The 15,722-nt window shown below is 41.9% G+C and overlaps 1 protein-coding gene across 1 annotated transcript; it reads right to left on the bottom strand.

The window, feature by feature from the left end:
• Nucleotides 1-3,356: 3,356 nt before the first annotated feature.
• LOC308659254 (peroxisomal succinyl-coenzyme A thioesterase-like) lies at nt 3,357-11,075 on the bottom strand. The gene is made up of 3 exons (XM_081312743.1): nt 10,524-11,075; nt 9,471-9,673; nt 3,357-9,089 (listed from the first exon to the last, which is right to left on the bottom strand). Exons 1-3 carry the CDS (start codon nt 10,975-10,977, stop codon nt 8,490-8,492), a joined length of 1,257 nt encoding a protein of 418 aa, XP_081168869.1. The 5' UTR covers nt 10,978-11,075; the 3' UTR covers nt 3,357-8,489.
• Nucleotides 11,076-15,722: the final 4,647 nt, after the last annotated feature.

Here is a 15,722-nt window from a genome sequence, read left to right as displayed (position 1 = left end):
TGCCCAGGCCCAGAATGGACCTCCGGAAGAGGCATCCACACAGAGAACCGGTTGTTCACATATTTGAATCCCACCACCGAACACAAGTTCCATTGTTCCATAGTATTTTCTGTGGAAAATCTGATGCTTCACACAGAAAAGTTTATCATTCTCATTCCAAGTCTTTGACAAGTACATTTCCTCTGGAGATGGTTCTGATCTTGGAAGGAGAGGAAGTCAATGTATCTCTCCCACATGTTCACTGTGCTTCTCAGCACTTTGATTCTGTTGGCTCAGAACTGCAAGTCAACATGCACTTGGTCTCTTCTTGATCATTGTGATACAGACATACAGAACTACAAAATCTCAAGCCCTTCAGTCTCAAGCTCTAGGCAAGGTTCAAAGTGTCAGCCATTCAAGGTAGGCTAGGCTAGAAATCCTATATCATTTAGGTAAGTACTACCTTTATACTAAAGTTATAGCAACAGAATCTTGCAATTTTAAATGTGGTTTCCCCTCCCTCCCTTTATCTTTATGAGAAGTAGGGAGGGCTTGTCTGAGACATTTACTTATGTTACACTTGAGCCTCAAAATCTGGCCTATTTTATCTGTTGCCTCTTCCTCCTGTCTGTCAAGGCCTTTCCCTTTTACCTTTGTACAAGACATCTTCCTTGTTCCCATTACACTTCCAATGCCCTCCAAGTATACAGTATATGAAAATTAGAGTTTAATCTACCACAGCTTTATATTCCAAATCTGGGAAGGAGCTAATATTGAGTTTTGGAGCTGGCCAGAATGATGAGGAATAGTATCTATCTCCAAGGGAACCTTCCTGGCACCACATATATTTGGTATACTACTATATTAGACAAAACGGATGTATCCCTTGTATATATATAAATATTACATCTAGTATTAACAGCATTAAATAATACTTTTACTTGTATTAGCCACACCAACTCTCTTATAATCCTCTCTACAAAGAAGAAGAAAGGCATGTAGCATAACGTGACTGGGAAAACCTGAAGATCAAGCTGTCTCCTTGAACCTTGTGGCCTTTTGTTATTAAAATTATTACATGTTTCTCTTGATCGCATTATGAAGCTAAAGTAGCTGATGACATTTTTATATGACATTCCTGAACAAACTCTAGCAAATTCTACTTGGAAACACTGTTTTTACTTGACTCATCTTCCAATGTCCCTTCCAATTCTGTTGCTCTGTATTCTATTCTACACCTGAAATATACTTCAGTAGTTTTGGAAGCAACATCCCTCAGTTCTCCTTGGCAATGTGTATCCGGAACAGTATGTTCAACAGCACAGATTTATTTATTTATTTAAAAGGATTTGTGGCTACCCACCTTAAACACAATTCTGGATGGCACACAACAACTGTAAGATCCCATAATCATAAGCCAGAAAACAAAGACCCAACATTTCAGTCAACCCCATAGGATGCCCCCAAACCCAGATGTCCTCATCCTATCCCAGGTCCTAGATAAGTCAGGTCTTGGTGGCCTTCTGAAAAGATAAAAGGCTGGGAGATTGCCAAATCTTTGAGGTAGGCCAGCCACCAAAAAGGTACACTTTGGAGGTCCCACTAAGTAGAAAGATTTCTGGAATGTGCATACTCTATCCCAGGGGTTTCAAACTGCCAGCCCACTGGCCAGATGTGTCATGCTGAAACCAAGCCCACCCCAGCTCCGGCAATGGGGAAAAAGTCATGACACATCACGTGATGTGATGAGTTTGACACCCCTACTCTATCCAATCTGGTGGGAAGGTAAGATACTCTCAGGGAGAGATGATTCTGCAAATAACAGGTGACAGTATGTCAATCTGGATTGTGTCACACCTTTAGCTAGGACATGGAGTGAGTCAGCATGCCATGTCTGTAGGGGCCAGGCAGGGTTGACGGAGATCCAGGGGGGGGGTCTCTGATGGGTAGGGCAATGGGCAGGAGGGCATCTTGTTCAGCTGATGGCTTGGGGGGAGAAGGGGGCAGCTACACCCCCTCCCAAACGCTGCTGTCTCACGAAAGCAGGATGAAAACTCCAAAAAGCGACAAGGAAAAAAAGTTAAAACAGAAGAGTGTCTCACAATAGTTTTCTTCCCTGGGGGGGAGGCTCCTGAGCCCTGCAGCTCTTTCAAGGGGGGGAGGAGAATGGGGAGGGTCTGTGCTGGGATCAGGGCTCCTCGTGCCTTCCGCTGCCCGCCTGCACTCTTCTGCCGCAGATGCCATGGCTCCACCTGCCTGCCAGGGCAGGGGCGCAGTTGTGCACAGGAAGGCACATGGGGCTGCTGCCTCACTTTCCATGCCATGCTGGGGCTTGGCTGGGCTGGTCTGGGCCCGGAGCCTCCTCGCCGCTTCTTACCCCGCAGACATTGGGAGCACCCACCCCACCTATTGCTCGTCCCGGGGCAGCTGCTGCTGTCCGGGTGTGCCAGGATGCCTCCCTTTGGGCTCTCTTGGCCTCTCCCCCCCTTCCAGCCTGGAGTTGGTCAGATTTCCTCCATGTGCAGTACGTCCTCAGGCAGAGGAGCCAGGCAGCCACAGCTCTCACTCCCCTCTGGCCTCCATCTGCCCGAGGCCCGAGTTTGGCAATGGGCTGGAGAATGCAAGATGGCAGCAGCTGCCCTGGGATGAGGGGTAGGTGGGGTGGGCACTTTGATGTCCATGGGGGAAGAAGCGGCATGGAGGCTCTGCGCCTAGTCCAGTACATCCCAGTCCTAGCATGGCACGGAAAACGAGGCAGTAGACCCACATGCGTCCAACCCAACCCTCACAGAGTGCCATTCTCCCGCCGCTCTGAGCTAACCCTCGCAGAGCCCCAACCCAGTTCCTTACCTCTGCCCGACTTGTTCCACGGCCTCATGGCAGCGGCATTGGGCAAGAGGTGGCAAACGGCCAGTTTCAGCATGATGCAGCTGTTTGCTGCCTTGTATATTGCACCCAATGCTGCTCGGCCAAAAGTGGCCACGGAACAAGTGGGGCAGGTTCCTCCACCCACCCACCGCACAGATCATGCTGCCGCCACCGCTGTTTCCCCACACCTGCCTCACAGATCGCGCTGCCATGTCCCTCCCACCCGCCGCACAGATTGCACTGCCGCCACCTTTTCCCCACCTGCTGCGCGGATTGCCTGCTGCCACCATTTCCACCCCACGCTCCCCCACAGATCGCACTGCTGCCGCTGCTGCTTAGGCCTCTGCTGCTTGGATCTAAGGCTGCAGAGATTTTGCACCTCCAGGAGGCAGAGGCCTTTTCCAAGCCTCCAGAGCTCGGACCAAGGCCGCTGGACAATTTTGCGGCACCCCAGCAGTCTGACGTAGGTGGGTCTCCAAGCTGCCCCATACTGGTGGTCTTTTTTTTTTTTACAAATTTTATTGATTTTCTAATATTACATTCACATATTTGAAAAGCAACGTGGTGGCTGAGTAGTAGTAATCCAATTACATACAGATATCATTAGTACAGATTTCAGATTGCTACCATAAACATTTCCTCTCTTTTCCCCTTCATATATATACTATTTGTAAATTAAAAGACAAGTTTTATCTTATCAATCACATAGAAAATATCTTTCTTACATATATCCGTAGTTTTTAGTTTACATATATTCTAATTGTTTTAACATACAATCTTTTAGACAATCAATGACCTAATAGATTTTTCAGTTTTAATTTCCACTAACATTTAAATTTAATGTTTGATATTTATCATTCCCAAATTTTTTAATATACTCCCAATTCATCTATCACCATTCCTCACAAAATCTAATATTCAAAATACACTTCCCACCTACTTAACTTCTCACCCTCTATGTCAACAAATTAAGGATACAATATGATATCCTTCCTTTTTTTCTAGTTTTCGGGGGGGGCTTAAGTAGTAATCAAAATTTCTTTTTATTTCAGTATTTAATACTTCCTCTCTCTTCCTCTTTGTATCTGCCATCTCTTGTTTAAACTAATAATTTTCATTTTTAATGTTTCATATAGACCTATTTATTACTTTCAACAATAAGTTTTTAGCTTATCTACATTATTCACCTTTACATGAACTTTATGTACAAATCAATATTCAAATTAGCTATTAGTATTTATACTGCTAAATTTTAATGACCAATTTTTTTTCTTTATCTCAGTTCATAACAATGTCTTGTGTTCAACATGCACATCTTATCTATTTAAGTACATTCTGTTTTAGATTTCAATAAGATAGTCGAAACTCTATTCTTCTTGAGTCTTATTCTGGCTTTTTTCCTTTGCCAAATCATCTTCCATGTCCTTGTTTTTGGGTCATCGAACCAATCTCCTTGTAATATCATATTAATAGATATTGGCAAAACCATCCGGTCACCATTTTTTTGAGAGGACTTGTAGATCTAGTGGGTCGTCTCTTTATTCTTCCATATCGACATGGTTGTTCTGAATTGTTTATCTTCTCCTCCAACTGTTCTTTTCCTAGATCTCTAATTCCTTCTGAGTTGTATAAGAAACCTTTTCCTTTTTCCAAGTTGTCAATGTCTTTTCTGGATTTTCAAATGTCAATATTTGTTGAATAATAGATTCTTCTGTCATAGTATTTGAATGTTTCATTTTTTCTATTGTATTTTGTATAGATGGTTCTTTAGTTGTAGTCAAAAGTTTGGGCTTTCATAACTGGGCTGTCTTCTTGTTCCTTCCCATAGCCTCTTAGTATTTCATTGGTTGTGGTAAGAGTTTGAATTAGTATTTTCAGCATAGAGTGAGTTTGTTGCTCTTCATATATAAGGAAATTTTGTTCCTGGTCTTCTTCCATATTGGTATTTTAGACTAAAGGCTTTACACTTAGAAAATCCAAAAGAGAGAAAAAGGTTTTTTTCCCCAGGTAGGGAACACAGAGCCTTTCCCAGCTGCTGTTTCAGAGCTCTCAAGGTTATGTATCTTATCTATTTCCCTGGGCAGTCAGCCAGGCCCCTTTTAAAGTTTCCCTTTGAGTCCCAAAGTTATTTCAATCTTTTCAGTTTTTCTTTTTTATATATAAGAAAAAACCCAGATTTCCAACAGAAGTAGATAATGAAAAATAAAAAAATCTTTCAGTTCACATGCTTTGAGAAATAAAGTTCCAGTTGGGATTCAGTTACTTTTTCAACGTTTAAAATGCCCCTGGGTATTTAGTCGCCACTCTTTCTGGAGGGAGGGCTAAAGTCCCCCTTCCCTCACTGCAGGGGGGAGAATGCTTAGCAGCTTAAGGAGGTACAGAAAATAATTAGGGTGTAAAAAAGGTATATCTCACCCAGTCTCTTCCGCGCTGCTTTAAGAGTTGCCTAGTGGAAAATGTGACTTCGGCTGTTCACAGCCTAGGGACGAGCCATAATGGCCGGTCCTTTCATCCGCCGGTTTGGAGGGATCGCCAGGTCTAACGGGAGAGTTGCGGCTCTCCCGCAATCCAGCAAGCACCCCTCCTTGCTGGTCGCCTCTTCAGGGCAACTTTCGGCCCTTTTCAGGGGCCCCCAGCGATGCAAAACTGAACAGGGGAGAGAGAGAGCAAGTCTCCCAGCCGTCCATAGTGGCTGCGTGGCAAACCGGAAGCCCCAAACTGGTGGTCTTTAATCTAATTGCTAGTTATATGTTAACAAAACCTTCCACGAGAAGAATGTACATATGGTATTAGGTTCATGACTGGGACTGGCATGTTATGGCAGCAGGGCTATTAAGTAAATACATTTTTTAAAAAATGCAAATAAAGTGGAGAAAAAGCATCAATAAATTACCATTGAGGGAGAAATATCTGGTCCATTTTCCACATTTTTTGCCCAATTTAATATTTCCCTTTCCCTTGAAATTTTGGGCAGACAACACACAGGTATACATTTGGCAAATGATTAATAGCACTGAGAGTCCAAACAGATTGGACATAAAAAGAAAATCTGGATTCTCAGCCTTTTTTCATGTCTAAGACTGATGGATTTCCAGATTTGTAAGTTTTTATTATTATTATTGTAAAACAGTACCTTGGGAAACACTGCCATCTTGAGTTTAACAAATGAAACCTCACTCTGACTTTTATTTATTGCTGCCATCAAGGCTTGCAAAATCAATTCTTTGTTAATCTGGATGTTATAATTATATAGTTATAACACAGATTTATCAATTTGTTGAATTCATCTTTACTGTAAATGAATTCAATCATCTTATATGATGTTCCACTGGTAAAATCTACAAAATCTTCAGCTACTTTAGTAGAGGGGCGCTTAATCACTGCATAAAGTAAATTGGAAATGGAAAGTGATGATTTTAAATATTGACACTTATTAAAAAAACCAAGAACATCCAAATTATATTGTTAAATTCATGCTGTTGCCCCAAAGATCTCCATTTATGTTCACCATATTCTGTAGCATGCCTGATTCTGGTTTCAATTGAAATAAATCAGAAAGGTAGAAAGGGAGAATCATAATGTAACACGAGAAGAATTGCCTTGCGGCAAGATTTATTCATTTATTAAATTTATTTGCCACCCATCTCCTTTTGGAGTGGAGATGGACAGCTAACAAATTTAATAAATAAATGATAAGAGATTTGGAGGAGAGTGTATGCCAACCAGAGAGAAATTAACAAAAGATCCCATAGACAGAGTCATAGTTTAAATAAATCTACTTAAAACTAGCTTGTATGAAAAAACTGTTTGCAAAAATGTTGCATGTTTAATTAACTAAGTATGGCAGCCTTAACATTCATTTAAATATCTACCAATTTAATGCTTCTAAATATCTCCACTTTAACTAACATTTAAATTCTTCTATTGCAGCTTAATATTGAAGGCATTTTTTTGTTTGAGCATTCTTATGGCATCAAGAAAATCATAAACAACAGAAGCAAGAAATATTGGAAAATACAGGCTGCATGCAACATTGTGATAAATGCCATACTTTTTAGGAATATCTTCATCGCTGAGCAATTAAATTTTAAACCAATGTATTGCATATAGCTACCTGCATACATTGTCTCTCTAGTGATTAATCCATGTTGTATGCAGGACTAAACAGGAAAGGTACACACATCTGTGGCTTTGTATGCATATGAGCACAGGGAAGCACATGGCTGGCTGCATATGCTCTGTTCTGCATCACGTAACCAGCTGGGAAAAAGGAAATTTCAGCAACATGCCAGGCCATTTCCCCTAGGGATGCATGAGGGAAATTCTTCTGGAATTTTCTTCTCTGCACCCTTGTCCAGATCGACTCCATTTCTGAAGTTCATCTGTTAACTTTTGCCAGCTCCTCTCCCCCATGCCACATTTGCTCCCATTTTGTTTCATTTTCAGAAAACTGCCCTCTTAAGGCCAGACATGGAACAACTCAGCCATTTCATGTATTTTCATACAAATCTACTGCAGCTGGGTTGGAGTTAAAGGAAGGAAGGGAAACCCTTGAAAAATCGTAAATGTCTTGATAAAGGTATCAAGTGTTACGAAGTGTTGTTAACTGAACAGCTGGCCCTTCTCAAGTCAAGTCTCAGTCTAAATCAGCAGGTCTGGAAAGACAAGGCAACTTGTAGCTCTCGGACTACCTATTCTCACGTAGAGAACTACAGCTTAAAAGTGCAAAAGAACAAAAAAAATAGCAGAATGTATAGCTGGGAGACAAATTTTATGTAGCATCAAGGGGGGAGCGGAAATTGGTTATGGGGTATGACAACTGTATTCAGGTGGGTTGTATATATGCCTATAGAGTTTGTGTGTGGGCTCACTGCAGCCACCAAAAGCATGACAACACACCTAATGCATCCTTGTGGTTTACACAGAAACAATTTGGAAGTCCAGATTATTCAGGTTTTTTCAGTCTATCAGTATGAAATACTGATATTATTTGACCCCTTTGGAAAACATGATTTAGTACTTGGTGGCAAATCCCTTGTTGGCAATCAGAGAGGTCAGAGGTTTCTTGTAGTTGGCCACCAGGTTTGCACACATCTCAGGAGGGATTTGACAGGTGTCTTTTATACAGGTAACAAGCTGAGATTAGGAGCACTCCCTTTAAGCAAGTGCTCCTAATTTCAGCTTTTTACCTGTATAAAAGACACGTGGGAGCCAGAAATCTTGCTGATTGATAGGGGATCAAATACTTATTTCACTCATTCAAATGCAAATCAATTTATAACTTTTTTGAAATGCATTTTTCTGGATTCTTTTGTTGTTATTCTGTCTCTCACTGTTAAAATAAACCTACCATTAAAATTACAGACTGATCATTTCTTGGTCAGTGGGGGAAAACAAACAAAATCAGCAGGAGATCAAATATTTTTTTTCCCCTCACTATATATGTGTAAGCTGCTTAAGGGCTTCCAGCTGGAAGAGTTTTTACCAAAGTAGTAAAAACTGCTGTGCCCCATTAGTGTACCTGAAAATGGCAAAAAATACTTTCCAAAGGCCATCACTTCGAGTCTAACTTGGTTACCAACTGACATCTAAAGTAGGACATGCAATGCTGCATTTCTTACATGCAAGCACAAAACTGTACCCTATAAATTACTTTTCAAAGTTGACTCCAGCAAGTGTTGTCTGAAAAAGGCCAATATTCTGTGCCAGGCATCTTCCTGTGCCTCTGCGTGTTCTTTCCACTTTCCGCCCCAGAGTAGAAGCAACCCACCTTGCTTCTGGAATGAACTATGGCACAAGGGCATATAAGGGGGCTCCAGGAGGTGACCAGCTCCAGGATAGCAATAGAACTCCACGTGGCGTCTGTGCTGTTGAAGGCGAGTAACAGCTTCTTGGCAGAACATTTGACTTTTCCAGTTTCTGTCATCCTGTCCACATATGAAGAGGTACTTGCTTAAGGACTTTTCAACAGGGATGCGGCATGGCCAGGTAGATACGTCCTTGAGGTCATCTATTATGTCATATACATTTAGTACATTTGGATTTTCAGTAGGTTTCATCTTCTTCCAATCAAAAGGAAGGGGTGGAATGATATGTTCTTTCACTTTCAAGGGGATAAAAGTATTTAACCCCATGCCAGAAATGCTGACAGCAGCTTCGATGTCTGGCCAAAATGCAGCTAAAGCAAGGGCGAGATCTGCACCTTTCGATAGTCCCAGGACTCCAATTTTCATGGATTTAACCTGAAACCACAGGAAAGGGATTGTCATAAGATCCATATCCATTCACTCCTCCATTCATTAAAATTTATCTCCTAACTTCCTTTCCTCCAGATGGTCTGCAACCATAGCATTCAAAATATACAACAAATCTGGGGACCAGTAAGTGGAGGGAGGGAACCCAAACAGAACTTTTTGCAACACAAGGTTCAACCAAACCAAGACTGCTTCAGCATCAGCTTAAGATAAATTAGCATTTATGAACCTCAGTATAAACTGTTCTTCTACGTTCCAACAAGACTTCAGATTAACTGCGTTATATGTTTAACTATGAAAGCACCAACTTATTTCTTGCTCAATAGACAACCCACCGCCCAACTCCCATGATCTTAGTTTGCTTGGTACCTTTTGTTCTTTCTGCAAGAACTTTATTGCTTCACCAAAATAATCTAAGTCAATGAATTCTGGAAAATCTGGCAGATCTTCAAAAGCTAAAAAAGCAAGTGCCAGTGTAACAAAACCTCTGCTTGCCAAAAGACTTGCTCTGTACTCAACAAGTCCCCCTCCAGATCCATACAAATCAATAATAGCTGGGAAAGGTCCAGGGCCTAAAAGAAAACATGAAAAACAAGAAGGTTTTACAGGATTATAAAACCACACCAGCTGATACTTTTGGAAAGAAAATTCAGAGACCAGCCCCTTACAAAACCTACAGCGTAAGGTATCCTTTCCCAAGCTAGAGCTTGCCAAAGGCTGGTGGAGCTTCCAGAAACCCAAATCAAACTATCAAGAGATTTAGAGATTTCCAGCATACTTGTAGAACAAACAGACAAACAGCCGGACAAGGGCTGTTTTAAGACTACTAGTGAAGCCTTGCTTCACTGCCTAGTCTACAATAAATGGATACCAGGGGGTGTCTCACCTGTGAGTGCACCCAGCTGTGAAACAGCATTCCTAGTTTTACTGAACTGGGATGCTTCTGTATTCAGAACTAGACTAATTCAGTATTTTAATTATTTTGATTTAATGTTGCTGTTTGACAAGTTAGTTTCCTTAGAATTTTATGGCCTAGAACTGTGACATTTTAATCATTAACTTCATACATTTTGTGTCCACAGCGAAGAGCACCTAGACTTGGAAGAGAAGAAGGAAGACATAAAATGGAGATTAAAATGGATAGCACACCTGCCATTCTTAAGACATCACAAGTAGAGCTGAAATCTATAGCAATTTCTCGTTTGCTCTAAAAATTCATATGACTCGAAAACTCGGCTGGATTGGGAACCTAGAAGGGAAGCAGCTCAAGGAATGGAAGGGGGGGGTGTAGCTCCGCTATTTTCAATTAAGGATGAAATAGATTCCAGTGAGTTCCCGCTTTCCCACAGCCTCCTAAGCGTGTTTCAGAGATCTCAGCCTCGCCATTCTGGAGTTTTGAGCCCATCCACTCGTGCAACTCACCCGGCGGGCAGAAAAGCGTGGCTCTGAGCCGGCCTTCTCGGACGGGCACTCTTTTCACGCCCTCGGCCATGAAGCGCCTGTCGCTGCGGCAGCTGCAAAGGAGCGAGCCGGCGACCCCGCGCCCGTCGTACACCTCGTAGGTGACACCGAAAGGGGTGAGGACGTTTCTCTTCCTCAACCTCTTATAGGGAGTCTGGGATTCCAGCGTCCACAGTAAGCCCATGGGCTCGACCCCAGAGTAGCTCCCACCCGAGGAGGGCGAGCAGCTGAGGTCCAGTTCTCCGTTTCCTCCAGCCCGATAGTAAGCGCGCGATTGGAAAAGGTTACCGCCTTCATCCACCAAAGAGGCCGCGACTGTGACCTCCTGCAGCGGGGAGAGGCCCTCGATCTTCACCTGAACGGGATCGTCATACAGGCAGGCGGGGGAAGGCAAGATCAGAATGCGCGCAGCCATCCGAGCAGGTTTGCTCAAGGCAGGCAGCTTCCCTTTGCTTCCGCGCAGCGCCGGCGCCTGCTTTTGTTGTTGTTGTTGTTGTTGTTCCCTGGGCTTTTGGCTCTGTTTACAGTCCAAAGGATACAGAGCGGAGAATAAAAACCACGCGGTGAGGGCTTCTGGGCAATGTAGTTCTTAAACATCCGAAAGCGAGATAATTGGTGCAGGTAAGTTGTTAAGACGTCAAGACAGAAACAATTCTAGTCCGGCTTTAGGCACGGTGCCAGCTGGGTCCCCACTTTGAGCCAATCGCAGACTTTCAAGACTAGGAATGAGACAGCAGCAAACCGGTTTTGGAAACCTTGCCAAGGATAAGTGCAGGGACTTGTCCTCTCTTGCTCAGTCTCGTTGTGCCTTTTTCAAACTACAGTGACACATTTCGTGCAGCACACGTCCCATCAGCAGATGCAGTCAATCGCAGCGCAAGGGGAGGGGTGGGAAATCAATACTGTACACTACACCATGAAATAATAATAGCCACACAGTTCTGACAAATTATGGGAGGTCAAAGCGGAAGTCAAGCGGAAGTCAAATCAGCCCTGCGAACTACCAAGTGGTTGCAAGAGTCGCCTTGCTAGAGTTTTGCCCCCTTGCACAGCAGACTTAGCAATCAAATAGCAAAAGTAAGTGAGGAGAACTTTGGACTTTGACGTTAGTTCTATGGATTAGAGATTTTGTGGACAAAAAGCTACTCAAAAACTATGAGAATATCCTATTAAAACAACTGCCATATTAAAGTATTGCCATGATGTTGTCAGAAGAATTTCCCGGTTCGTTTCCAGCTGGGGAAAGCCAACGATGAAGAAATTTGAGGACAGCAGCAATCCGCAAAGCAGGTCTTTATTTCAGGAAGGCAAAAAAGTGATAGAGAAGTGACACAAGCGTTCCTGCCTTGCAAGATGGTCTCCCAGTCCTGAGCTGTGATTTTTATATGCTTTTTCTGCCCTAGGGCTGTGAGTTTGCTGGTTCCTTCTTTTGTGTTTTAATGGTTGTCCAATGTTCCCTTTCTTGTCTTAAGTGATATTTCTTTTGTCCAGTTTCTATTTTGGTAGTTAATCCCATCAGGGGCAGGGCAAGGAGTTCTTGGTGGCTTTGCTATCTGATTTTTCCAATTGCTGACTTGCCTCAGGCAAGGGGGGGCGGGTGTTTGCAACATTTTATGAGGTGTCACAGATGTTCAGCAAAAGGCTTTTACAGAAAAAAGTGTGTCTGCATGTTTTTCTAATGGGGATGAGAATATGCGAGTTTTGTCAGGGTAAATCTTCCAACAATGTCTATTGTAAATCATGTTCATTAGGAACCAAAAGATTATTTACTTATTGCACATTTATTTAAATATTTATTTGCAACCATAAATTTTAATAAAAGACATAGAAAATTACAGCAATCACATTAGTTCAGTACCCTGCCCCCTCCTAATATTAACAGCACTATTTGTCAAAATGTGCTTTGGCATTTTCCTTTGCAGCCATTGCAAACAATGCAAATTCTTTCATTATGCTTACCTTCATCAAACAACTTATCTTTTCTTCTAGAGTGCAATAAAGGGTGCAATAAATCTAGCTCAGGGTTCCTGATAAAAGATTGTAATGTATTAAGTAATGAGTCAAATTTTCCACCTGTTATTACAAATGCATAAATTGTGCGTAGTTGGTAATCATTTGTACTTTCCATTCAAAGAGGCTGTTGACTTTGTTTGAAAGCAAAGTTCTGTAAAGGGTTGTCTCAAGCAATAGGATGTAAGAGGTCAATCAGAATAGAGCTGGAAGGGATCCAACCCCCTACTCGAACAGGAGACCTTATACCATTTCAGACAAATGACTGTCCAGTTTGTTCTTGAAAATCTCCAGTGATGAAGCACCCACAAATTCTGATGGCAAGCTGTTCCCATGGTTAATTGTCCTCATTGTTAGGAAGTTTCTCCTAAATTCCAGGTTGCTTCTCTCCTTGATAAATTTCCATCCATTGTTTCTTGTGTTTCCTTCAGGTGCTTTGGAAAATAAGCAACCTCTGAAGTACTGGAATACTGCTATCATGTCCCCACTAGTCCCTTCTTTTCTCTAGACTAGCCAAATCCAAATCTTGCAACCTTTCTTCATATGTTTCCCAGCCTTTAATCATCTTCGTTGCTCTTCTTTGCATTTTTTTTTCAAAGTCTCAATATCTTTTTGTAATGTAATGACCAAAACTGGATGCAGTATTCCAGTCTTGTGACCTTACTAAGGCTTTATAAAGCCTTAGGAACAAAATCATGTGATTTTGATTCTATGGTTCTGTTTATACAACCAAGGATTGTATTAGCTTTTTTGGCTGCTGCCAACTATGAGAAAAAGAAATTTTGTGCTTGCCTCCCTCCTATTGCTGTCATTATGTGCAAGCATCCAAATCTGTATACCACTCAAAAAACTGTCAAAACTATATTTAAATGCTTTATTTTAAAATAGTCTCTATATTTCAAATTTCTTATCATTTATAAGCTGCAACCACTTAGCTGACCAAAATAACATCTGGTTTTATCCCATTTGAATTCAAATAATTTTTGATTGGATTTCAGTCATTATGCTCTTATACATTCAAACTGCTAAAATTTTCACCCTAGATTTCTTAAATCTTTTTTCTTCCCATTCTAATAGCATGTCTTTTTATGATAGCAGCCGCTATGCAAGAATACACCTGTTCCCAAAATGAATCCAATGTGATAGTAAACTTGTTTTATTCCTCCTATAATCACAAGCTGGCTAATTGAGTCCTCTTTGCAAACAGGAAAAGAAGCAATATTACACACTTGACAGATTCCTTTAAAATAACAATTATATTGTGATAACTGTGAAGTATTGGTTTATTTGCTGCAAAACCCTGAGCATTTCTCTTCTTCTTTTGATAAATACAGAAAGATTTCCATAATAGTTAACCTGAGAACATAGGTATATGACATTTAGTATGCAGAACAGCTCATAAAGTAGCTCTATTGATTATTACAGTATAACATATATATTATACACCAAGGATTATAGTCAATATTCAAATTCAAAAATTATTACTACATCCTCACTGCTGCAACCATCAGATGAAAACAAGTATACAGAATTCAAAATAGCATAAATATATAGGACAGAGTATCTTATTCCTTCAGCATTAACATGTCCACGCTCTGAGCTTCCGGGTGGCAAGGCTCCGTTGCCAGCAGCCATTTCGGCTGTCAGCCCCGTTGTTTTAGTAGAGCCGCCAAAAACAGCGACGATCAGCTGTTTGGCGGCTCAGAAGCCCGCTCCTCGGGAGAAGAGGAGGGGGTGAGCACCCAGGCTGGGGTAGAGCTCTCCCAGACCGCCAGAGTTGAAACTCTGGTGGTTGAAGGATTGAGCCCCCCCCCCCCGAAGCCTGAGTTCGCTCCGGACTTCGGGACACCTCTGCTCCAGGGCTTTGGAGCAGAGCAGGACGCAGCAACCATCCCTGCCAGCGAGAGTGAACTTTGGATTACTTGGATGCAGGCAGAGCTGTACAGGAGAATGTTGTCAGAGCAAGTATATGAACTTTAACTCAGTAGATTTTGTGGAGACTTTTAAAAGTGAAAGTGCGCAATAGAATTAAGTGGGTGAAAATGGCTGCCAAATCATCTAAAGTTCCTAGAAGCGCGGGGGCTTCGCCAGTTCAGCAATCTTCATTACAGGCTTTAATGCCCCCACCCCCACCCCCGGCACCTGCACCCGCACCAGCCTTGACAATAAAAGATCCGCAGGATGTTTTACAAGAGGCTTTGAAAAAGCAATCTCAACAATTAGCTGAACTTATGGAGGAGAAGAACACAGAAATGAGGGCAGACATCTTACTTGCACTTCAAGGCATGGCTGTTTGTATTGAACGTTTGGATGAGAGAGTGGAAGAACTTAGCCAAAATGGTGTGAGATTAGATGCTAAAATGACGGATGCTGAAACGGTGATGGAAAAGATTGATGATTTATTATTGGTTCAGCATAGAGAGATGGAATTTGTTGTGAGAATTAGAGGGATGAAGGAAGACCCTAAGGAAAATTTGAAAAAAGTAGTTTCAGAAGCTCTTGAAGAGGTTTTGGGGCGCTCAGCAGAAGATATTATGGTGGATATAGATAAAATATTTTGTATCACTTCCTGGATTGCAAGACAAAGGAAACTACCTGGAGGGGGTTTTTTGTATTCAAAAATGTATTGTAAAACTTTTCAGTAAAAAAAAAAACATGTCCACACTCTGACTCTTTCCTGACATCACACCTGAAAATCAAGGTTGTGCTCAACTCCATCCTTGGCTACATTTAAAACAATCAGTTCAATGGGACTCATTTCTGATCAAACACGCACAGTACAGGCAGGCCTCAATTTACCATATTATCTGAGCCTGGCAATTAGTGATAAGTCATGATGGTTGTAAAGTGGGTCACCATGTGAGCAGACCTGATTTTACCTTTATTGTTAAGCGAATGCCACAGTTATTAAGCATATCAATTGTTGTTTGGGGCAGTTTTTGTGGGAAATCAGAAATCAATGCAAACCATTGTAAATCATGGTCATGTGATCGCAGGGTGCTGCAAACAGATATAAAGGGAGACCAGTTGCTGGGTGCCAAAAATGTGGCCATGCGACTGGGGAGATAGCAATGTCAGAACTTCGAAATAGGATCATAAATCCCTTTTGAATGGTTTGTCATAACCTTGAGCAGTTCTTAAGCAACCAGT

This window comes from Vipera berus, assembly GCF_964194415.1.
Source record: "Vipera berus genome assembly, chromosome: 1".
In the NCBI taxonomy this organism is placed as follows: Eukaryota; Metazoa; Chordata; class Lepidosauria; order Squamata; family Viperidae; genus Vipera; species Vipera berus.
Note: the sequence above shows the minus strand (reverse complement) of the source record. Positions and strands in the feature narration are given on the sequence as shown.

Excerpts from the sequence above, each read along its gene's own strand:
- LOC308659254 (XM_081312743.1), bottom strand. The coding sequence starts at position 10,977 with ATGGCTGCGCGCATTCTGATCTTGCCTTCCCCCGCCTGCCTGTATGAC. Across the intron at positions 9,674-10,523 it reads CACGCTTTTCTGCCCGCCGG|GCCCTGGACCTTTCCCAGCT; the intron begins GTGAGTTGCACG and ends GTTTTCTTTTAG. Across the intron at positions 9,090-9,470 it reads TCTTGCAGAAAGAACAAAAG|GTTAAATCCATGAAAATTGG; the intron begins GTACCAAGCAAA and ends CTGTGGTTTCAG.